General features: G+C 41.5%; 1 protein-coding gene across 2 annotated transcripts in view; it reads right to left on the bottom strand.

Annotated features, from left to right (window-relative positions):
• Nucleotides 1-25,835, bottom strand: part of ndst3 (N-deacetylase/N-sulfotransferase (heparan glucosaminyl) 3) — a 986,629-nt gene that overhangs the window by 100,673 nt on the left and 860,121 nt on the right. For both annotated transcript variants that reach the window (XM_073065158.1, XM_073065159.1), the window contains 2 exons: nt 23,820-24,005; nt 9,828-9,956 (listed from right to left, as the gene is read on the bottom strand). In XM_073065158.1, coding sequence (XP_072921259.1) covers nt 9,828-9,956; nt 23,820-24,005 — 315 coding nt within the window. The remainder of the gene's footprint in view (nt 1-9,827; nt 9,957-23,819; nt 24,006-25,835) is intronic.

Here is a 25,835-nt window from a genome sequence, read left to right as displayed (position 1 = left end):
AAAACTGATTTGGTAAGTGCATTTAACTGTCATGTGATGGAAAAGTATAGTGATTATACTCAGGTCTATACAGATGGTGCTAAGGAACCTGAGACAGGAGTGACAGGGTTTGGGGTGGCTATACCAACAAAAGCAATTGCAATCAGCAGAAGAACATCTGTTAAGTTAGCGGTGTATACAGTGGAGATGATGGCAGTGTTGGTTGCGTTGCGTTGGGTGGAGAAAACTAAACTAGTCAAAGCGTTGATATGCTCAGATTCATCTTCAGTACTAGCAAGTTTAAGGTCTTCTCACTCAAACAGCCGGCAAGATGTACTTCATGAAGTCCTTCAGTCAGTCACAAGAGTTGCAAATCAGGGAGATCAGGTTAAATTTCTATGGGTTCCAGCTCATGTAGGGGTGAAGGGCAATGAAAGGGTGGATGAGTTGGCAAAGAGGGCAATAAAGAAAAAAATATAGAAATGCACATTAGTATCAGTAAAGCAGAGGTTAAGTGTGTAATCTGGGAAAAAATTAACCAAATGTGGCAAGAAAGATGGGACAGGGAGGGGAAAGGGAGGCATTTATACCAAATACAAAAAAGTGTTGCAGGTACTAGGGTAGGAAGTAGACACAGAAGAGAGGAAATTTTGAGGACTAGGTTAAGGCTGGGGCACTGTGCACTAATCCAAACACTGAAATTGATAGGGAAACACCAGACAGGACTGTGTGAGGAATGTCAGGAAGAAGAGTCAGTGGAGCATGTAGTTCTGAGTTGCAAGAAGTATGGGATACAGAGAGAGATGATGAGAATTAATCTAAGGGAATTGGGGGTGCAGGAATTCACATTAAAAGGGTTGCTGGGCATGGGTGAGAGAACACAGGTCTGGGTATTTTTAGCTTTCTTAAGGGGTACAGGGGTTTTTTATAGGATATGATGGATAAACAGAAATAAGGTACTAGGATGAGGAGGATAAAGTGTAGGTTAGGGTATGTGTATGTGTGTGATTGGGTGAAGGGATTTAGAATGTGAGTCCATCGCATACTCATCGCCGAAGGTGGCGGTAATGCACCATTAAGCTGGGTGCCAACCACCGTAAAACAAGATGGAGAGAGAGAGAGAGAGAGAAGTTGAGCAAATGGGCTTAGTTTGGAAAACATTGGTGATAAGATAGCTCCTGTGAAAGGAGTCTGTGAAGGCCTATTCCACACTGGTGAGCAAGCTAACCACGTGAGGGTTAAGTTGAAAAGAGTCAAAGGTTGACCAAATGCCACTTTGAATAACAGGATCTCGTTTTACGAAATTTGACTTTTTGTTAAACAAAGCATGTGAAAGATAAAAACACCATGGGAGATTGACTGACTGAATGTTAAGTTTCAAAGTAAAATAGAGATTAGTATTTGCACAAATCTCTGTAATGTACTACATTATGATCACACATGTATTGGTTAAGATCACAACCCCTTGGTATTTTTGGTTAACATGAAGAATAAAAATAGGTGGTTATTAAGTTGGAGTCTGTTGTTACAGGAATTTGATATTAAAATACAACATGTAAAGGGGAGTGATAATGTAATTGCTGATTGTTTATCCAGATGTTAATTTGAAAGTGTATCTGTATTATTCTTGTAGTTAAGACCACTTCTGTATTTTGTTAAACTCTGTAATTCAGTAATATGCTTTATTAGTTAATTTTCACCCTGGAATTCCCGGAAGAATGGGGGTGTTATGAGTGATGAACAGACCTGATGGAAAATGTGGTGCAGAGTTAACCATTTCCCCCCCCCCCCGAGAACTATGAACTATTGCTGTTGCTATGCTGCAACTGAGAGAGAGAGATGAAGCCCAGGCAAGAGCATCTGCTACAGATAAGAGGGAGAGAGAGACTGTTGATCTATTGTATTTTGACTCTTCCTGGATTATTTACCTTTTACTACAAGGACTTTACTTTGCTCGTTAACATTCCTCAGGAGACAGCAGGAGTGGCCTGATTTGATGGACACAGTCATTCAGAGTTGATGGGTAGCTGAGACCCCGTTAGTAGGGATAAAAGACAGGTCTGGGGAGACACCCTTCAGACACACCAGTGGACACTGACTGAGTGTTGTGAACCCACAGAAAGGTGGGGGTTTCGGAGACCGCATCAGGAGATCGGTCAATAAAGCTCACTGTGTGACAGCAGGGTCGGTGGGAACTTGTGTGTGTGTCCACTCATGCCAGAGTGACGAGTCCACCACAGAAGAACGGTCTAGCTGAAGAACAGAGGGGTCATAACTGAATGACCACAACGATACGACGGATTCAGAAAGCAATAGAAGGTTTGCCTGCTGTGGCTGTTACACCTCGCTCGCTCTCTCTCTCTCTAACAATTACAACACAACAACCATAACTACCTCAGCACGTATGACATGAACTGAACTTTATACTTTTCTATGACAATTCATTTACCCCTAGACATCGATAGAGCTTGTTTATTATTGCTTATTATTATTCCTACACTTTTAGGTTTATTACTGCTAACTGGTTTTATATGTATATTTGCATTTTTGATACTGTATTGTGTAGTTTACTAATAAACACCTTTAGTTTTGGTACCACCAGACTCCAACGGATTCTTCTTTCTCTGCTGGTCAGATACCCAGTTATGGGGTACATAACACAGGCTACTGTGGTAAGCGAGGGAGTAGCGAGGGATAATCGCTGAGCCTCTGGCGATTATCTTTACATCATCAATGGGGATGGGAGAGGTTCCGGAGGATTGGAGGGTTGCGAATGTTGTTCCTTTATTCAAGAAAGGAATAGGGATAGCCCGGCAAATTATAGACCAGTGAGTCTTACTTCAGTGGTTGGTAAGTTGATGGAGAAGATCCTGAGAGGCAGGATTTATGAACATTTGGAGAGGTATAATATGATTAAGAGTAGTCAGCATTGCTTTGTCAAAGGCACGTTATGCCTTACGAGCCTGATTGAATTTTTTGAAGATGTGACTAAACACATTGATGAAGGACGAGCAATAGATGTAGTGTATATGGATTTCAGCAAGATATCTGATAAGGTACCCCATGCAAGACTTATTGAGAAAGTAAGGAGGCATGGGATCCATGGTGACATTGTTTTGTGGATCCAGAACTGACTTGCTCACAGAAGGCAAAGAGTGGTTATGGACGCGTCATATTCTGCATGGAGGTCGGTTACCAGTGGAGTGCCTCAGGGATCTGTTCTGGGACCCTTACTCTTTGTGATTTTTATAAATGACCTGGATGAGGAAGTGGAGGGATGGGTTAGTAAGTCTGCTGATGACACAAAGGTTGGAGGTGTTGTGGATAGTGTGGAGAAATGTCATAGAGGGACATTGATAGGATGCAAAACTGGGCTGAGAAGTGGCAGATGGAGTTCACCCCAGATAAGTGTGAGGTGGTTCATTTTGGTAGGTCAAATATGATGGCAGAATATAGTATTAATGGTAAGACACTTGGCAGTGTGGAGGATCAGAGGGATCTTGGGGTCCGAGTCCATAGGACACTCAAAGCAACTGCGCAGGTTAACTCTGTGTTTAAGAAGGCATGTGGTGTATTGGCCTTCATCAATCATGGAATTGAATTTAGGAGCTGAGAGGTAATGTTGCAGATATATAGGACCCTGGTCAGACCCCACTTGGAGTACTGTGCTCAGTTCTGGTTGCCTCACTACAGGAAGGATGTGGAAGCTATAGAAAGGGTGCAGAGGAGATTTACAAGGATGTTGCCTGGATTGGGGAGCATGCCTTATGAGAATAGGTTGAGTGAACTCGGCCTTTTTTCCTTGGAGCGATGGAGGATAAGTGGTGACCTGATAGAGGTGTATGAGATGATGAGAGGCATTGATTGTGTGGATAGTCAGAGGCTTTTTCCCAGGGCTGAAATGGTTGCCACAAGAGGACACAGGTTTAAGGTGCTGGGGAGTAGGTACAGAGGAGATGTCAGGGGTAAGTTTTTTTACTCAGAGAGGTGGTGAGTGTGTGGAATGGGCTGCCGGCAACAGTGGTGGAGGCAGATATGATAGGGTCCTTTAAGAGACTTATAGATAGGTACATGGAGCTTAGTAAATCAGACGGCTATAGGTAAGCCTAGTAATTTCTAAGGTTGGGACATGGTCAACACTACTTTGTGGGCCGACGGTCCTGTATTGTGCTGTAGGTTTTCTATGTTTCATTGTTTCTATGTTTCCTCCATGTCAGAAGTCTAAAGGCGAAGTAGAACACCTCACTTTAACACACAATTTTTGCTATTATGGCCTCAAACTCATCGAACATAAATCTCATCCATCTTTATTCTCTTGAACAATCGAGTGGGAAAAACCTGGAAGCAGATGAAGGAACATAATTGATTCTGTTCTTCAAAAGGACAAAGTCATGTTCAGGTAATGATTAAAAGCAAGGGTTTGACCTTAATGGACACAGACAGGTTGTCTGTTTCACAGGGAGACGTCACATCACTTTCCTCGGCTTAGAAGTAGAAACAAAAGAAAGCAGCAGGATGGGCCAGCTTGAAAAACAACAATCTGAATTGTTAATTATATGCTGCATTAATCCACACAAAAGAATTGCCTTTCAGCACAACATTGTGGGTTGAATGGCCTGTTCCTGTGCTGTACTGTTCTATGTTCTAAAAGGACTGATCATATACTATCTGGACCTATTTTACTTGTAAAATTTGGCTGTCAGTTGGATCTAATCTAGTAATATAAAGTGTGATAACGATCCTAGATTTTTTTCAATTCCTCCCTGTAGCATTCAATGGTGTTCTGAACAAATTGATTCAAATTAATTGATCTGAAATAGATTGCCAAAGGTATCTACCAGCCATCTGATGAAATTATATCCAATCAATCTGGGTTGCACTTGAAATCAAACCTTAAGGTCAAGGGATGTGGTCCAATCTATGATATTATTTAGTCATTTAGTTACCAAACACATCAAATTTGCAGCTGAGCCTAGGAGAAATAATACACATCTGTTTTATTATTCCCCATGAGCACAAGAGAACTTCAGCAACATGTTTTTGTAAATTGTTGCCCTAATTGTGTGCAGCATTTTAAGTCATTTGGTGGAAATATGTTCATGGCTATTTTAACACAAAATACAATAGAAAGTATTTAATTGGAGCACTTGCAGAAGTAATTAGTGTTCTAAAGGAATGCGGGAGCGCAAAAACACTCATGCCTTTCTGGTAGAAATTCATTGGATCAGCTAAAAAGTGCCAGGACACAAATTTAGGCTCGTGCATCCTTCACTGCATTTTACCAAACAAGGTCTGTTTGGGTCGTCTATTGCCCCCCAATGTAGCCTCTTCTACATTGATGAGGCCCATTGCAAGCTGGGGGACCGTTTGTCGAACTCTTCCGCTCCATCCGCAAAAGCAAAATTTCCAATAGCCAACTATTTTAATTCCTATCCCCATTCCCATTCCAACATGTCAGTTCACAATCAGACCACTCTCAGGGTGGAGGAACAACATCTTATATTCTGCCTCAGTAGAATCCAACCTGATGGCATGCACATCAATTTCTTCTGGTAAAAATGTGTTCCCTCCCCTTCCTCCTTCTTCTATTTCCCACTCTTGCCTCTTAACTCTTCTCCTTACTTGCCTATCACCTCCCCAATGCCCCTCCTCCTTCCCTTTCTTCCTACTCTCCTCTCATCAGATCCCTTCTTCTCCACCCTTTACCTTTCCCACCCAATGGGCTACACTATAACCTTCTAGATAGTCTTCCCCCCACCCCATCTCTTCCTTTTTTGTTTAGATGTCTTCTACCTTCTTGTCCAGTCCTGAAGAAGGGCCTCGGCCCAAAACATCAACTGTTTATTCATTGCCATAGATGCTGCTAAGACTTTGCAGATTTCCTCCAGGGTTTTGTGCGTTACTCTGGATTTCTAGCATCTGCAGAATCTCCTGTGTTCACCTATTTCCTTCACCTCTCAGATGCCAAAAGTAACTTTGAGAGCTGAGATTCGTCATGACCGATTTAGAAAATCAGTTTTGCCCCCTTGCTCCCAAATCTTACACAAACACAGCAATGATAACACAACACCACCTTATTAGCATGTTGCAAAGAATTCTAATACCTTATTTTCTGCTTCTCCAGTTTTGAGCCTCCTAATTTTATTTCCTCACAGGAAATACATTATAAAATCTGCATGTATTTACAATTAAGACATCGCCACCATTATTTGTCCATTGGACCATCCCTTTATGAACTCTTTTTTTATCAATGCAATACACTTAGTTTCAAGGCTACCCATCTGATACTATAAATGTTTTCGCCATTGTTTGCTAATTTTCCTGTGTGATTAGTTTACCTCCAATTGATCTTGCATAGGTTATTTTTACCTTTTTCTAATCCAGTACTCCCTTGTTGATTCTTTCATTATTTTTAATTATTATCACTTTGAACATAATTATGCTGCAGTTGAATTTTTTTCATAATTGTTACTTGTCCCACTTCATTTCCCAGAACTAACTCTATCAAAGACCTAGACTGCACAGACCCAACTGTCAGGGTTTGTCATCCTTACACTCGACACCGAGTAGACATACAGCAAGTGAAATTAGATGCAGAGAACTCCATGTATTCATGTTGTAACAACCCTTGAATATTATTATAATTCTGTGGTGTTTGCTTTTGAGTTTTTAAATGGCACACAAAATTATAATTACAGCTAGTGACTTCAGATATAAAAGAGAATGTTTTATATCTAGGCTGCACTTCCCTCACTGAAATGTTAAAATATTGTACAATTCCTCAGCTGACTTGACATCTTTCCAGCATTGGATACCAGAGATAACTTTGAGCAGAAACCTAATGGAAAATCCAAATTAAAGATTAGGGATCTTCATGGATAACTTTTTGGAGGTGGGTGTGAGCATTATTAAACAGTTATTTTCTGCCAATGTTTTTACCTCTTTGTTATATTCAGCAATATTGATCAAGGGAACCATTGCAAAAATATTCAAATGACACCCCTCCCAAATATAAGGTATTGCAGGTATTTATTCTTTAATACATCATGTGATTTAGAATAAACTCATTACAGTGTTAGCTGTGTTTAACGTGGTGACTTACGTATTTATCCGATCTCTGGCAATAGAAGTTAACAAAATTACTGTGGAATTGATCTTTCTATCAAGGCTATCATTCATTGCAGATGATTTTGCATTAGAAGAATAATCAGTCAATTTTTATTCAGTATTGTGTTTGTTTTTCTCTAATCTGTTACTTAGAGCATTTTTTTCCTGCAGACATTTCTTCCCCTGGTCAGCTGAGTTAAAGCACTGTTTTGTGCGGCTATCCAAAGGAAAACCTGCTCTTGAAAGTCCATTCCATTATTGTATATTTAGTGTAACTAGTTAGGGCTTTATTACAGGGCCAACCTTGTGATTCTTTGCCTGCATCAGAGAAGGTGTTTGATTGGTTAATAGTACTAATATTGCTGTTTTTATTCAATAACTTATGGCGTATATGGATTTTAGTAAGGTGTTTGATAAGGTTCCCCATGGTAGATAAATTCAGAAAGTCAGGAGGAGTGGGATACAGGGAAACATGGCTGTCTGGATACGGAATTGGCTTGCCCATGGAAGGCTGGTCATAGATGGCGAGTATTCTGCCTGGAGGCTGGTAGCCAGTGATGTTTCACAGGGTCCAGTTCTGGAACCCCTGCTCTTTGTGATTTGTATAAATGATTTAGATGAGGAAGGGAGATTTAGTAAGTTTGCAGGTGACACAAAGATTGGTGGAGTTGTGGAAAGTGTGGAGATTTGTTATAATTTGCACCGGGACATTGAAAGGATGCAGAGGAGGGCTGAGAAGGGGCAGATGGAGTTCCAACTTGGAAAATTGAGAAGAGAATAATTTTGGAAGGTCGAATATGAAGGCAGAATACAGGGTTAATGGCAGGATTCTTGATAGTGTGGAAGATCACAGGGATCTTGGGGCCTATATATCCCTCTCGGCCCCTCTTCTCTAAGTATGCAGGTGCATGTTAGCCGATACCTCGACTGCTTTCTCTGGCAGATCATTCTATAAACTTGCTACCGTCTGAGTGGAAAAAGTTGCCCCACAGGATCACTTTAAATTTTTCTTCTCTCACCGTAGTCCCTTAGTAGACTCACTAAAGTCCCCAGCTTTGAACTACCCTAATGCTGGAGAAAAGACAATCACCATCCACCTTATCTTTGCCTCTCATAATTTTAAACATCTTAAACACAAGGGCCTGTTTTCCCATAATTATATTAAAACTAACAAAATTGTGCACTAGTGCTAATTCTGTTACTTGGTCCAAATCATTCACTAAGACAAGGTCCAGTATTGCCTCTTACCAAGTAGGTTCCTCTATGAAACTGACTTGGATGCACCACACAAACAACCTCCTTTGTCTTGCTGACCTTGAGAAAGAGGTTATTTGCCTGTCACCAGGCCTCGAGCTTTTCCACCTCCTCTCTGTAGATCACTTCATGGTTGTTGTGATGAGCCCTATCCCTGCCGTGCCATTGACGCATTTGACAATGTGATTACGCTGGTGTTTGATATGTGAACAGAATGTACAGCAATGGGTTCAGCACACAGCTCTTGCGGGGACACACATGTTGAGAATGATGAGCAGGGAGAAGCGGCTTTGCATCCTGACAATCTGAGGTCTGATGGTTAGGAAGTCCAACACCCACTTGCACAGTGCTGTGTTTAGATTGAGGAGCAGGATGTTGTTCACCAAAATTTGTGGGAGAATAGCACTAAGTGCTGAACTGCAATCTAGAAACAGCATTCTGACATATGTGTCCTTGTTTTTTTAGGTGTGCTAGGACCGGGTGCACAACAAATGTTATGGCATCTATTGTAGAACAGTTCTGTTGGCAAGCACATTGGTGAGTGTTCAGTGAAGCAGGAATGCAATTTTTGATGTGTGTCACTACCAGCCCTTCAAAGCACTTCCCGGTGACTGGCGCCCATGCCACTGGGCAGAAGTTGCTTAATTTGGAAGGTGTAGACTTCTTTGGTACAGGGATGACGGTGGTAGACGTGAAGCATGTGGGGACAGCCACCTGGATAAGTGAAGTATTGAAGATGTCCGTTCACTCTCTGAGTACTCGGCCAGTACTCCCTCCACTCTCGCATGTTCTTCTATCACTTCTAAACATCAGTATCCTACAACACTGAGCTGCTTATCCTATGCTTCTTTCAGCCGCATTCCTATCATGGCCACAGTATTTTAGTCTTTGGAGACAATCCACATCCTTACTTTATCGACTAAGCCACGTGCATTGAATTAGCTGCATTGACGGAAAAACCATCTTCCAGATGAGACATAAATGAAACAGCTTTCAAAGTCTGCACGATATTATTTCAGAAAAGAGCACCATATATATGCTCACGTACCTCTGGTCAACAGATCTCCCTCCTCCAATGAAACTATAGAAGATTACCTACTCTTTATAACACCTAGGTTTTTTTTGGATGGTGGCTTTCGGGAAATTAGTTGCTACTTATCTAACATAACAGGAGTGAGGACAATTCAGAGAATATTTCACTGTTTCAGAGTGTTTAGTGATATATAGAGACTGTAAAAGTCAGCAGATACTGTTAAGGCAACTTGCAAATTTTACTTAGTCAGCTCTCAAACCTAGTGACTTGTGTATACTTTATTTCAAAGTGACTGCTAGCCCACAGACCGTATAGGGTCAAAAAGGCAGTTCACACCACCTTCGAGGATAATTAGTGATCAAGAATGAATACAAGGCTTGCCAGTAATATCCAAATTCAGTGATTAAGTATAAGGAGGAAACAAATCTTTGTTCAGCATGCATCATATACTTACTGGATTAAGAAGCACAGTGAGAAAAAGCTCTCCCCCCCTGATGCTTTTGTCCAGTTCTTTTGGGCCTCCAGGGTACTCTTTGTAGAATATGGTATGGGTGAAAAGGCCACACGTTTGACGTGGGAGTACCTGAAGCAATAAGGGAAATAGAAAGGTGTACATTTGAACAGGCATTCTCAGAGCAAAATCTTACACAAACCAGAATGAGCTGATAGAAAAGTGAGAATTCAATTTAAAAAAGAACTTTGGAAAGCAGTAGGAGTTGTCAAGTAACTAATTCCCACAAAATCCAGGGTGTAATTCACACATTTTGAAGACTTCACTTTTACAAAAGCACATCTCATGAAAAATATCTATTTGCAAATTGTATTCCTTGAACAAGGCAGAGCTGTTCCCCTTGGAAATGGTGCATGGTGCACTGTGTAGGAAACCTTGTTGCTTAGATCACAAGGTTCACAAAATCTAGAAAGTAAACTTGCCATAACTTGACATCTGACATCCATGGACAGCAGCAGAGAACATTAATTTCCACAGGACTTCACATTAAGGCAGCCTCAGCATATACAGCTTGCAGAATTATCCATAACAAGGGGTGAGGAGGAGGAGCCAGATAAACAGATTTAGTTCGGGTTTGAGAGCACAAGATGGAACAGGGGAAGAGAGATGGAGTGTATTGTTGTTGTCGACAAAGAGAAATACCAAAGATCACTTAATCTCTCTCATACCTCTTTATTTAGTCTCTCTCACTCTCCCCATCACCACATCTCCTTTCTAAATTCTCACTTTGCCCCATAACCTGGCCGCCTCCACTTTCCCCTCCACCACCTGCACCTTCTCTCACTTCACTCTGTCCATCGCACACCCTCACCTGACAGTGTATGTATATGTATATATATATATATATATATATAGTTACGAACCCCGTAACTGGGTCACTTACCAGCAAAGATAGAGAGGTCCGTTGAAGTCTGATGGTACTATTTTTAACAGTATTTATTAGTAAAAATACACAAAAATAATATCAATGCAGATATACAGATAATATACATCGTCAATACTAAATCTAAAAGTGCGGGTACAATAATAATCAATGAGAAATAGCTCTATCGTTGTCTAGGGGATAATGTATTGTCCGATGGGAATATAAAAGTCACTCAGTTGATGCAGGCTGCAGCCTTTGGGGACCACTGGTTTTGCGAGAGAGAGAGAGAGAGAGAGAGAGAGAGAGAGAGAGAGAGAGAGAGAGAGAGAGAGAGAGAGAGAGAGAGAGAGAGAGAGATTTGGAGAAAAACTTGCCGATTCCTTTTATGATTTCAATCTGTCAGAGTCTCGTTAGTGTGGCCGTTCACTTGTGGCCTCTCCTTTAGCTAAGCTGTTCTTCCGTGGCGAGCCCGCCAATCCCAGGCAAGGGAAAGACACACACGAGCCCCCACCGGCTGTCGCTATTAAACACTGTCACGGGATTTCTAGCGTTTCTCCTGGTGCGTCTAAAGGGGTTGTTCCCCAGACCCTCTTTTATCCTTACTCACGGGGTCTCAGATGTCAATCAGGTTGGGATGATGCAATCCCTCAACCAGCCCACTCTGGTCGTCCCCTGAGGGGCTTCAATGAATAGTACAGTACTCAATACATAATTCCGTCTCCAAGAGACAATGGCCGTTATCAGTGGCTTTGTTTTTGCTGAAGCCAGGACACATTCCAAACCTTGTGGATTCTCTCTCATTTCCTGGGTCCCACACCCGAATTAATAGCGATCTTGCGATTCTCAGAAAGGAGGGGGCAACTTTGTACCCTTCGGCCCCTCAGAGTTGCGGCACATTCGTAACACCCCCTTCCTTCTAAGATTTTTACCACCGGTAAAAATGAATTAATACAGAGTCAGGATTTCAGAATCTACCACAATACGAAAGAGGTTTTTTTTCACTACAGAGTAATACAGTTATATATTCAATTCAGCATCTAAACAGTTAGCAATTACATTGTCACTTCCTTTAATATCTTAACATCTTGTACCTTAATAAATTCTTGTAGCATCAGACTCCAATTTAATAACCACCTATTTTTATTCCTTTTCTTCAGCAAACAAAAACTAAAGAGTTGTGATCTTAGCTTACATGTATATTACAAAAGTTCATGCAAATACTAATCTGTATGTTACTTTCAAACTTAAGTCAATCTTCCATGGGGTTGTCTTTATTAGTTACATGCTTTGTCGAAATCCCTTAAAACCGGATCCTGTTATTTAAAATGGCATCCTGTCAACCTCGCCCCTTTTCCAGTTAACTCCCACGTGGTTAACTTGTATACTAGTGTGGAATAGGCTTTCGCATGCTCCTTTCATAGGAGTTATTTTATCAACAATGTGTTCCAAACTTAGACCATTTCCCGAATTTCCACACAATTCTTTAATTTTAAGCAAGTTGTTAGTTTTATCTTCGGGACCCTTCATGCTATTAGTTTTCAGTTTAAACTCTGCAAGCAATCCCTCTTTGTTCAAACAGCATTTCAAATTCTGCCTCTTCCCAGCACTCTCTTGAATAACAATAGCGTGTGGGGCACCTTTACATTCCAAATCAACCTGTAATTGATTCGTAGGCACTGTGTTACCAAGCCATTGTCTCTGTAGCCTGGTTGCTGCTTCCGACATCAATCCAGACTTTAAATTTTCTTCATTCAATTTAGGAACTACACTTTTCCGTTTTCCTTCAATAATAATATTCACCTCACCACCTTTTATCTCCTCACTAACTTTTAACACACCTTTGAACACAAACAACTGGGAATTCTCACTTCCCACTATTACCAAGGTTAACCCTTTCTTCACTGAACCAAGTCCATCTGACCCACAAGGACTGCATTCTTTTTCAACTGAATCAAATACCTCAGACTTTTTCTGAGCTCCATTACTAGGTTCAGTACCACGTGCATCCACATCTTGAACACACTCAAACGGGCCATCTGCCTCTTCCAGGCTTTCAATACCCGTACCCTTTTCAAATTCTAAATTCCCCTGATCCTCCCAGTTACTCTCTGGGCAACTCCCTTCCGGAGTAAACTCAACCCCGCGGGCTGAAACAACCTCATCTGCCAACCCAGCAGACTTCTTCAAGGTAATGGCATCCTTTTCATCTAGGACTGCCCTCATTTCATTATCGGGAACACATTTAAAATTTTCAACTTCTTCAAACAGTTCTGCCAAACCAGACAGATCATCCATGTCCAACCCTGGACCTTTTAACAGCCTTATCTGTTTCTCATCTTTACTCCGTGCCTCTATAAATTTCCTCCTGGCTAATGGCAGGTCTACCTCCTCTCCCTTACTCTCTTTCACTTTCCTATTCTCTGTTTTACCACCCTCTAACTCCTCTTGGTACAGGGTCGGTAAAAACGTCTCAGCCAAATCGATACTGGCCTGAATTAAACTGGTCTCTTTCTCAGCTGCCTTTCTCGACATGCTGCGAGTGATCGCGCATGTGGGATAGATCTTGGAATCTAGGGGCGGGTCCTCAACACTTACAGGCTGGCTCGTCAGCTTCATGGCCGACCAAACGTCACCACCAGCTAAATCGTTACCCAGAAGGATGTCTACGTCAGTTCTCGGGAATTCTGATCGCACCCCTATTTCAACTGGTCCAGATACCAGCTCACAATTTATAATGATCCTATGCAAGGGCACCGCTTCTGTCCCTTTTCCTATGCCTCTCAAAACTACCTCTCCAGTCTCGGGACCAAAATCTAGTACCGTACTGCGAATCAATGACAGCTCAGCTCCAGTGTCTCTCCAGATCCGCACTGGAACTGGTGTGTCTCCCTCTTTCACAGACACGGTTCCTTCTGAAATAAATTTCTCAGACCCCTCTCGTATTCTGTCTACCTGGAGCTTTCTCGTCAGTTTACTGATCACCACAACACATCCTGTAGGGACTGCTGCTCTCCCTTTTCCTACCTCCTTCCTCGGAGCAAGGCACTTAGATGCAATATGACCCACCTTTCCACAATTAAAACAGGTCAAGCCAGGACCTCTCCTGCCGTCTTGCCTTTCCTCCTCCTTAATTTTACCACTAGCTCCCGGCGGGATCTCTGCCTCAGCCAGCGGGCTTTCTCTACCGTTCCCCCGGTCTCTCTGGTAACTTTTATTCGAGGAAAACTTTGTCTTGTGAGTTAGGGCATATTCATCTGCGAACCTAGCAAATTCGGAGATGGACTTATTCGGCTTCTCATTCAAATACATCCGGATATCGTCCAAAACACAACATTTAAATTCCTCAATCAGAATTAACTCCCTGAGATGCCAAAAATCTTCTTCCACTATTTCTGCTGCACACCAGCGATCCAAGAGCACACCCTTCTCATAGGCAAACTCTGCATACGTCTGATTCCACCCTTTCTTTAAATTTCTGAACTTTTGTCTATAGGCCTCAGGTACCAATTCGTAGGCCCGAAGAATGGCCTCCTTTACTTTCTCATAATTCTCAGACTCCTCCTCCATGGACAACGCCGCATATGCCCATTGTGCCTTCCCTTTTAACACACTTTGTAACAACGCCACCCACTGATCTCTGGGCCACTTCTGACTCACTGCCACCTTTTCAAAATGCAAGAAATAACTATCAACATCCGTCTCCTCGAACGGAGGTACTAACCTAAACTCCCGACTAACATTAAACCGCTCCTCTCGGTCTGACTCTTGAGCTCTTCGCTCTTGCCTTAACTTCTCCATGTCCAAGTCATGTTGCCCCTGTTTCTCCTTCTCCTCATACTCCCTCTCCTTCTCGGCTCTTTCCTTCTCTTTCTCGGCCCTTTCCTTCTCCCTCTCCTTCTCGGCCCTTTCCTTCTCCTTTTCAGCTGCTTCCAGCTGTTTTATCTGAATTTCATGCTCCCTCTGCTTCTCAGCTCTTTCCTGCTCCCTCTTCACCTCTAACTCCTTTAGCTGGAGCACATGCTCCCTCTGCTTCTTGGCTCTTTCTTTTTCCTTTTCGGCTGCTTCCAGCTGCTTTAACTTAATTTCATGTTCCAACCTTAATTTCTCCAACTCTAAGTGAGCCGTCCCACTAGCTGGTACCTTTTCAGGGATATTTTCCAATACCTCAGCCGAAAACACATTCTTCACCATATAATACTGAGTTATGGCCCTCCGCACCTCCCACTTTTTCATCGACAACCTCACCTCTGCGAGATTTAGTCCTTTCGCAATATTTATCAAGTCCGACTTTGTGGCATCCTCTAGCGCCTCCAGAGTCGGGTTTTCTATAAATTCGTCTACATCCATCTTTGCTGGTTTCCCATCTGGTTACCCGCGCAACCAGACCCACGTTTGGACTTAAAAGCCTGATTCACTGGCCCTCCAATTTGGTATCAAATCTCGAGACGAGGCCCCCACTTTGTTACGAACCCCGTAACTGGGTCACTTACCAGCAAAGATAGAGAGGTCCGTTGAAGTCTGATGGTACTATTTTTAAACAGGATTTATTAGTAAAAATACACAAAAATAATATCAATGCAAATATACAGATAATATACGTCGTCAATACTAAATCTAAAAGTGCGGGTATAATAATAATCAATAAGAAATAGCTGTATCATTGTCTAGGGGATAATGTATTGTCCGATGGGAATATAAAAGTCACTCAGTTCATGCAGGCTGCAGCCTTTGGGGACCGCTGGGTTTGCAATGGAGGGAGAGGGAGAGGGAGAGGGAGAGGGAGAGGGAGAGGGAGAGAGAGAGAGATTTGGAGAAAAACTTGCCGATTCCTTTTATGATTTCGATCTGTCAGAGTCTCGTAAGTGTGGCCGTTCACTTGTGGCCTCTCCTTTAGCTAAGCCGTTCTTCCGTGGCGAGCCCGCCAATCCCAGGCAAGGGAAGGATGCACACGAGCCCCCACCGGCTGTCGCTATTAAACACTGTCACGGGATTTCTAGCGTTTCTCCTGGTGCGTCTAAAGGGGTTGTTCCCCAGACCCTCTTTTATCCTTACTCACGGGGTCTCAGATGTCAATCAGGTTGGGATGATGCAATCCCTCAACCAGCCCACTCTGGTCGTTCCCTGAGGGGCTTCAATGAATAGTACAGTACTCAATACACAATTCCGTCTCCAAGAGACAATGGCCGTTATCAGTGGCTTTGTTTTTGCTGAGGCCAGGACACATTCCAAACCTTGTGGATTCTCTCTCATTTCCTGGGTCCCAGACCCGAATTAATAGCGATCTTGCAATTCTCAGAAAGGAGGGGGCAACTTTGTACCCTTCGGCCCCTCAGAGTTGCAGCACATTCGTAACAATATATCCTCTCTCTCTCTCTCTCTCTCCCTCTCCTCTCCTCCTCCTCTCCCCCCCCCCTCCATAAATTTCGACCAGTTCTTTTTCACCACAGGTCTTCATCCTGGCCTTCAGTTTGAGGGGCAGCAGGAGGAACAGCCACAACCTAAATCTTTGACAATCAAGAGCTGGAAATCCGATCAACACACAGAAAATTCTGGAGGTACTCAGCAGGCCAGACAGCTCCTACAGAAAAATGTACAGTTGACATTTTGGGCTGAAGCATTGACTATACTTTCCTCCAGCATTTTGTGTGCGTTGCTCCGAAGTCTTTGACTTCAAACAAGTGAACATCCTTTTCCCAATGAGACAGCATGAAAGAGGGGAAGACTGGAGGCCTGACACTGGGGGCAGTGGAAAGGACAGTATCGGAGTTCAGAGGAATAGCAATATGGCAGATCAAATCTGACTGAAGCATTACAACTTGGGAAGACTTACCGTTATACACACCCATGTATAAGTTGTATTATGTTTTGAATCAAGTTGAATTCTGAATTTTACAGAACCTTTGGAATTCCCAAGAAAATATTAATCACTTAAATATGTCTGTGGTGTTTTTAATGGTCAGCTACTAACAGCTCTGTACAAAATGGAGTATTTCATTATTTCATTTTGGAAACATTGGAAGATTTTTTATTGTAACATAATAAATTGACAATGAAAGCCTACTTGCTTGTAAAATAATTGCTAATACTTGGAGCAGTCTGACTGAACATTAAACAGACAGTTTCAGCAAATAAAAAAGCAGCCTGTTCAAGTTCAGTCCCATTAAATGTCCAGTTCAAGCTGAAATGACTTTGCATTTTTGTTATAGAATCTTGGGCTGCCTTGTATTGTAAAGAACCTTCATTTTTTGCTATGCAGGGTCATATTCAAAGCTGAAATTTTACAAATGAAAGAAAAAGACTGACTTGGCAATGTTTTATTTCTAAACTGAATCAGGATTCTTCCCCACAAGAGTGCACATCTAACAGGCGCTGCATCCAGGAGGCATTTATTCTAATGCAGAAAGTTATTGTAACATACTGACTGAAAGGATGTTGGGAGAAGATTCAAATGATTTTTAAAATGCTAAGCTCATAACATTAACTTGTAGTAGAACAGTGTTTAGAAAAGAGACAACAGTGAAAATTAAAATGGGGAGGGTGTAAAATGAGCTATCAATTTACTAGGAAACCATTTCACACAATTGGCAATGTCCAATTTTACCCCTAGAATTTTTAATTAACTCCAGAATCCAACCCTTCTCTCTGCAAATGGTTTCTCTTCCCATTTACCACAGTAGTTATCTCGTTTCATCAAGCTAACATTTTACAATAAATGATTGCTGTTCTTCCAAGCCAAACAGAAATAGATAATTAAACTATTCCAGCAGTCAAATCTACATATATAGCCATTGCCAAGGGGAATTTTCCTCTCTTCCTTTCACTTACTGAGCATTGAAGTGAACGTCTTTGGCATCAAGTAGTAATAGCATTAAACTGAGAGACCTGAGGGCAACATTCGTTTCCACACTTACAAAGATTTCATCCACGTTGATGGCTGGGTTGCACATAACATTCAGAATTGCCTGAGCTGGCAACATTCAACTAACTGATTTAGGTTTTAGGCTGTGTGCTTATCTCTGACTCATTTAAATTTGACATACATCCTTATGCTGATGGTGTCTTTGACAGACTCCATCTATCCAGTACCTTTATTTATCCCTATGTTAAATGAACTAATGATCTTTGTATTGACAAAATGAAACTGTATCAGCATTGAAAGTTCTTTTTTATTTATGATTCTTTCACGGTGATGGGCAAAGATGGCTCATCCAGTGTTTATTGTCCATTGCAAATTATTGCTGAACTGAGCAGCTTCTCAAAAGGATTAAAGATTCATTTACATTGCTGAGGAATTGGGAATTTCTCAACAATGTCTCTGCTATTTTTACCAAAGATGTATTCCACCTATGTCTGCTTCTCCTTCTCTGTTTTGGGCAGTCAACATTTTAACCATGTTTATACAATGCAAATTATCTATAACAGTATTTCTTCATTTACTGTGACTTTTGCAGCATCCTCTTCTTTCGCAAATTACGCATTCAGTGCCTCTTTATGCCATCTGTCTACATAACAAGATCTCCTTTTTAATCCTGGATGAGCACCACTCTTCCTCTGATTACCTTATGGTGTTGCACAAGCTAACAAAATGCTTCACATCCCTTTTTACTTCAGCTATCCCACTCTCAACATAGGGGTTGCAAACTACTTTTTTCTTGCTCCTATGTTTCATTTCATTTGGTTCTCCTCTAAGCACTTGTATTCTGCTTGGATCTTTCATGGATTATGTACCAGTCATGTCATAAGCTTCATTTTTTTTTCTGTTACATTTCTTCGTCATTGGTTCTCAAGGGAGACCCAGCTTTGAATATCCTAACATTTCACCTTACAGGTTGTCAAGCCGAGGAGTGGTGATGGGGACAAGCTCCCACTACCTAAAATTGCTCCTCACGGCATGCACCTCAAATAGTTTTTGACAACCAAGTTCAACTCCTGGCCTTCTCATGTGGCTTATCCTCTAAGCCCAGCAGAACCATTTCTACTGACAGAAGAAGGGGGCGAAGGCGAGTCCTGGCACCTTAAAACCAGCGCTGCGGGTAGATGGAGCTTGTCAGCCTGGGAAGACAGTCCATCTAATAGAGGCAAAACTCTAATTTCAAAGCTCCACTGCCTTGCGGCCACACTCACTTATGTGAGCTTCGGGAGTAAACCCTGAGGACAAATCCAGAGCTGGAGTCCCTAAGGCAGTCCGACATTGCCTTCAATCTCGTTCTGGCAACTCCTGTGACGTCACTGGCGTTAAGCTGTATCAGCCCTTGCCCTTCCCTTGGACAACATCGGTGGTGTGGAGAGGAGAGACTTGCTGCTTGGGCAACAGCTGGTCTCCCATACAACCTTGCCCAGGCCTACACCCTGGAGACCTTTCCAGGCGCAGATCCATGGTCTCGCGAGACTAACGGATGCCATTATCATCACCTTACAGATAGTAACTAGCTGGTACCTGCAAGTTTGCTCCTTTAACACTTTTTAATGATTTGATTGCAGCATTATAAGCACTTCTTTGGTCCTGGACAAATCATGTTGAATTGGACATTTATTAAAATGTATGCAGCCCTGCCAGATATGCTTGTATAATGTTGGTGAACTGGTAAAACCTGGTAACAAGGGACAGAAAAAGGAGGCGAAGAAACAAATGGGGAATTTAATTATCAATCTTCATATATCGATTCCTTGCTCTGTAATAAGTAATGGGCAACTGATCACATTGGAGCAACTAAGGAATGTGAAAGTTAGACACCCTTTGTATTTGGAAATGATTGTGTAGGTTGTCTTGCTCAAGCTAAGAGATGGGGAACCATAAATTACATTGGCACACAGAATAAGCAGGATAATGATTTGACTACTGGTAATGGGCTGCTTTAGGCATCAGGATATCATGTTGCAATTGATGTGCATCAGAAATCCTGCCTTGCTACTTTCAAGACATGGAGGAAACGATGAGGAAATCTTGAGAGTGTGAGGGATGGGTATTAGAGGAAAGCACTCCTTAAAGCTGAAAAGAATATTAATTGATATAAATGATTTCTTTGAACTTTAAAACTAATCTTCTCTCATAAGAATTAATAGATGATAGTTAAATGGAGAAGTCCATGCTATATTATGTGTAAACTTTTACATACACTGAATGTACGTAAGTCAGTGAAATATAAAAAGTGATCCAAATGAAACATGATGACTTGGTATGAATTATGTCATTCTAATGCTAATAACTAGAAAATCTTGCAATTTATACTGCGCTTGATATGAGAATCTAATTCAGAATCCACTATTTTTTGTTGATCTTATCAGATTTAAAGCAGGAGCAACCAATCTAAAACAAGAGGAATATTGCCAGGGGGAAATTTGATCTGGATCGTGGAAGATTTCCCCAGTGACTGATATGGCTAAACAGAGGACAACACCGATGAGATGCAGAGTTATTGGTCTTTTGAAGTTTGATGTATAAATGAGATGAATTGTTCTCCATAACATTCCCAAAAGCTAGTGACGGCTTTGAGAATCAGAATCAGGTTTATCATCACTGACTTATGTCATGAAAGCTGTTGTTTTGTGGCAGTGTTAATGCATAAAGATGTTCACTGTAAGTTGCAGTTACACCATAAGACATAGGACCACTCAGCCGATTGAGTCTGCTCTGCCTTGGCTGATTTATTATTCCTCTCAATCCCATTCTCCTGCTTTCTCCCCATTACCTTTGATGCCCTTACCGATCCAGAACCTGACAACCTCTGCTTTAAATACTCAATGACTTGGCCTCCACAGCCACCTGTGGCAACAAATTCCACAGATTCACCAACCGCTGGCTAAAGAAATTCCTCCTCATCTCTGTTCTAAAGAGACACACTTCTATTCTGAGGCTGTGTCCTCTGGTCCTAGAACTACCACTGTAGGAAACGTCCTCTCCTGATCCACTCTACCTAGGCCTTCTGATATTCGATAGGTTTCAATGAGATTCCCCGTTATGCCTCTAAAGTTCAGCGAGTACTGGCTTAGAGCCTTCAAATGATCCTCGTAAATTAACATAAAAAATTAAGTAGAGCAAAAAGAGAGTAAAATAGCGAGGTAGTGTTCATGGACTGTTCAGAAATGTGATGACAGAGGGTAAAAAGCTGCTCTTAGAACACTCAGTCTTTGTCTTTAGCCTCCTGTACCTCCTCCCTTATGCTAGTAATGAGAAGATGGTGACGCTCCTTAATGATGGATTCCACGTCCTTAAGGAATCACTTTTAGAAAATGTCCTTGATGGTTGGGAGGCTAGCATCCACGATGGAGCTGGCTGGATTTACAACTCTCTTTTTCTACTCTTGTGCATCAGTCAGAATGCCTTCCATGGTACATCTGTAGACATTTGTTTGAGTATTTAGTGACATACCAAATCTGCTCAATCTCCTGATGAGCCACCGGCATGCCTTCTTCATAATTCGGCTAAATACGTTGGGCTTAGGATAGATCCTTAGAGTCACTGACAGCCAGGAACTTGAGGCTGACCCTTTGACAAGACCTTTGAGGTGGTGCCTGTGTTGATTGCCAGTTGGGGGAGATATTATTTCCAATCCACACTGACTGTGGTCTCCTGATGAGGAACTAAAGGATCCATTTGCAGAGGTAAGTACAGAGGCCCAAATTTTGAAGCTAGCTGATTAGTAGTGAGGATTTGATGCTGTTGAATTCTGAGATGTAATCAATAAATAGCAGCCTGATGTATAGTAGGTCTCGCTGTTGTCCAGGTGGTCCAACATTGGGTGGAGAGCCAGTAAGATTGCATCTGCTGTACACCTATTGTGGTGGAGGTAAATTACAACAGGCCCAGGACTTTGCTTATGCAGGTGTCAATTCTAGCCATGACCAAGCTCTCAAACCACTTCATCACAGTATAGAGGTGAGTGCTTCTAGGCAATATTCTTTGAAGCAGCTCACCCTGTTCTTCTAGGGCACTGATGTCATCGATCCCCCTATGAAACAAATGAGAACCTTGTACTGCAGCAATGAGAGATTCAAAATGTCCTTGAACACTCAAACCAGGTGGTTGGCACAGGCTTTTAGTGTTCTCCAGGTACACCATCAGGGCCTGATGCCACGCAACGGCTCACCATCTTGAAAGATGTTCTAACATCGACTCCAAGACAGATGCTGCAGGAAGTCGCAGAGATATCATTTTATTCTCCTTTTCAAAATGCATTCAGCTCAACAGAGAGTGAAGCATCACAGCCATAGTGATGTTCAGTTTGACATTGTGAGAAGTTATGGCCTACAAAGCCTGCTGTAGCTGGCATGCATCCAATTCTGTCTCTAGCTTCACTAGGAATTAATTTTTCACTCTTAAGATAGTCTTCCATAGGCTACCATTCTCCTCTGTTTTCCTTTACCCCTCTCATCTCCAAACCTACCCGACAGATGACACAATGGTAGCCTGAACAAACTATCTCTGGAGCATTAGTTCTACCATAAAGTTCAAAGCCCAATCTCTGGCCAAGCTATGGTCTTCTGGTCAGGTGTGTGGTGGAAGTGCACCAGCAAGTAAATGCTTGGAACTGAACCACCATATCACACAAATCTATTCTTGAGTGTTATACGTTTATAACCAAAATAGCTCATGAGAAGGCAGTGGTGGAAAAACTGCAGCCCACATGGTAAAGGAATTCCTAGAGGTTTGCCAAACAGGTAGTTCCAGAGCTCTCAGCCAGTTCCTATGACCCTGCTGCCCTTGTCTTTCATGATAGAGATTGTGGCTCTTGTATGAAATAGGTAACCCATTAATCTGTTTGGAAATCACTATTTTGACTTTGCATTGGTTCATGTCCTTAATATGCAGCACCCCTCTCCCATTAAGTGATGACTGAAACAATTTCTACAGAGGATTGGATGCCAAGGAAATGATTAATGGCATGTGTCACCACCTGAAATTAGCTCCAAATGTTTAATTTTCCTAGTTCTGATAAAAAGTCATCGAACTGAAATGCTAACACCGCTTCTTCCTCCACAGACACTTCTAACCAGCTGAAAATTGCATTTTCTGTTTCAATCTTGTTCCAAGATTTCTGTTTCAAGAATGCAAATTTTAGGCTTTCAAATGTCAATTATTTCTGTACGTTTTCATGCGTTCATTTCAGCAATTTTTTAGAATTAAATCAATATTATATGTTGAATTGTTTTGAATATTAAATCCATCATCATTATGTGCCATCTCGTCTGACATGGGTGACCATGGTCTTTCCATGACCACGATTGTTCTTGGCAAATTTTTCTACTGAAGTGTTTTGCCATTGCCTTCTTCTGTGCAGTGTCTTTACAAAACGGGTGACCCCAGCCATTATCAATACTCTTCAGAGATTCTCTACCTGGTGTCAGTGGTTGCATAACCAGGTCTTGTGATATGCACCAGCTGCTCATATGACCATCCACCATCTGCTCCCATGGCTTCATGTGACCCTGATCGGGGGTGGGGAAGTGGGTGGTGGGGGCTGAGAAGAAGCTACAGCTTGTCCAAGGGTGACCCGCAGGCTAGCGGAGGGAGGGAGCACCTTACACCTCCTTTGTTGGAGACATACCTCCACCCTGCCACTCTGCTTTCTCATGGAGCATGGAAACAGGACTTTTGACCCAACTGGTTCACATTGACAAAGATTCCCATCTAAACTAGTCTCTTTGCCAAGTCTCTCTAAACCTTTCCTATCTATGTTTCATTTAGTTTTATAGAATAAGAGGACAAATATGCAAACAGATGATTTCACTTACAGATTCAGAAAAAGTAGTCAACAGTCTCTTCAATTATACACAGATAGTAACTGTCCTGATGAAGGCCTGAAACATTGACTGTTTATCCCACTTTATAGATGCTGCCTGATGTGTATCTATACTCATCTGTTGGACTCCCAGCATCTGCAGTATCTCTGTCCTGTGTCAGTGATTTACTACTTGCAATTGTAGAATTTATTGAAAATTTCTTCAGGTGAATACACAACCACTTTCCAACTTTTAGTAAACATCTACACTAATGAAAATGGTATGACAAATTTGATATATACAGCATCAACAATCCAAGATTTTTGAAAAGGAAATCAGCTGCTTCTTACCATGATGCCACTATGAATGAAGCCGTGCCTGTATCGTGCAGGTTTCAAGTGCGGATATTCCTCAGTACTGGTCACCTTGATGCCCCAAACTTTCTTCCACGCTTCATAGAGCTGAACGTGGACTGGATAGACGCCAGAGTGATGCGGTGCCACAGCATAGCCCATGTCAATGGGAATGCCATGTTTCTGTAAACAGAACAGCATCTGTCAGCTCCTCTGGAAATGGTCTCGTGGGCATAGGACAATTAAAAATCGAATTTTGACAGAAACTTAACAGCTGGACATTAAGCTATGCAAAGGCAAGAGAAGATTTACTAATGATGGAAGAAAATGATCTCTCAGATCCCACATTTTGTTTTTGTGACTTAACAAATTCTGCTCTACTTATCTTCATCAGGGTGGCCCTAGCTTCTGGTCATCTTGAAAGATTAATAGATGGGACTTGATTAAAATGATGACTACATGTGATTAGGGACGGAAAAATTCCAAGTTGTGGAGGAATATGTGTGGAAAAGGCACTGAAGTGGCACAGTCTACATTTTAATTACTCCTTCTGTTAGAAGTAACAAACAGCAATAATTACCCATTAAGGCATGATTAGTGAATGTCAGTCACCAGCAGATTTTCTCAAACTTGTTTTCTCCTAAAAAGAAACCTAACACTGATTAAATGTGGCATTAAAATAGGAAAGCTGATGTCATACATCACACAGACTGTGATAGAATGTTGCAGGCTACTAATTAAAAATAAACACGCCTTCTTGGCATATTAGTTGATTTATTCTCAATAAGATTTCCATTAGTAATCACCCCTCTTTATAGTTTACACGTATTCATTCAGCCTTAATGTAACATTCCTGATTTTAGAAACAGTATCTATCTTAAAATAAACAATTTTCTTTTACCAGTGTAATCTGACATGGATTTAAAATGTTGACATACTTTTAAGTATGTTAAAAGGGAACACAAGTGACATGGAAAATAGGAAATAGTACTGACCAATGGCTCTATGTTTAGCTTTAACCAGGAACTGATGGTCCACTGGGTGAGAAGTACAGCTAACAGCAGTCCATTGAAATCTGGTAAGGATGTTCCCCAGAAGTTCTTCCAAATTTATACCTTTAGGTGGGTTCTTGCATGTAAGTAATGCCCATTTATACCCAGGAACCTGGCACTACCTACCTAAACAATTAAGGTAGTAGCATCATCACAAGACTGGAAGAATTCCAGGCAAAGTTTTCCTAACACCTTTGGAGGTGAATTATGTATGGCAATAAATATAACCTTACAAGCATTACCAACAACTCACATACTTAATAGAGTACAGAAAAAAGAAACATCAGGAGGCTGAGCAGCGAAGGAAGAGGCCATAAAAGCATAAAACAAAATAAAGCGATCATGAAATAATGTTTGAAGTTAAATACTAAGTAAAAAACACCTGGAACCAAGCAGATTATTTGAAAATGCTGAAAACACGTGCTACTGACAAAGAATTTTGCTTTCTCATCACCCTTAAAATCTCCCTGTTTCATTTAATCTTGAGAGAGAGATCTTAAAACTCTCCAGACTTGCTCCTGTTTTAATAACTTGTGGAAATAATCTGTCAAAGTTTACTACATCATAACTCTTCAGAATGTTCAAGAACATATCTGGACTTACTTGTCCCCAGCGAACAGAAGCTGTTAGCTTTGAGGTTTGTCTCTATAATCACAATTGCTCGTGCCTGTAACTTATTATTCTCTGCACCCACTGATCTTGCATATTTTTATAATGGGGTATCTGAAACTATACATAATAAGCTTCCTCGAGGGGGGCATTGTTTCTCTTTGTTTTAATATAGTATAGCTACAAAATCAAATATATCTATAAAATGTTAAAATATGTTTATCCAGACAATATTGTATTGTGACACCATTTTTGACATTGAACTGTATTTATCCAGAACCTGTCAATTTTTTTTGCTCAGCTAAATTACTTACAGTCTTTCATAGTCTTCATCTGAAGATATTGATTGTGC

Source organism: Hemitrygon akajei, chromosome 13 (genome assembly GCF_048418815.1).
Source record: "Hemitrygon akajei chromosome 13, sHemAka1.3, whole genome shotgun sequence".
In the NCBI taxonomy this organism is placed as follows: Eukaryota; Metazoa; Chordata; class Chondrichthyes; order Myliobatiformes; family Dasyatidae; genus Hemitrygon; species Hemitrygon akajei.
This window is presented reverse-complemented; position numbering and strand designations above follow the sequence as displayed.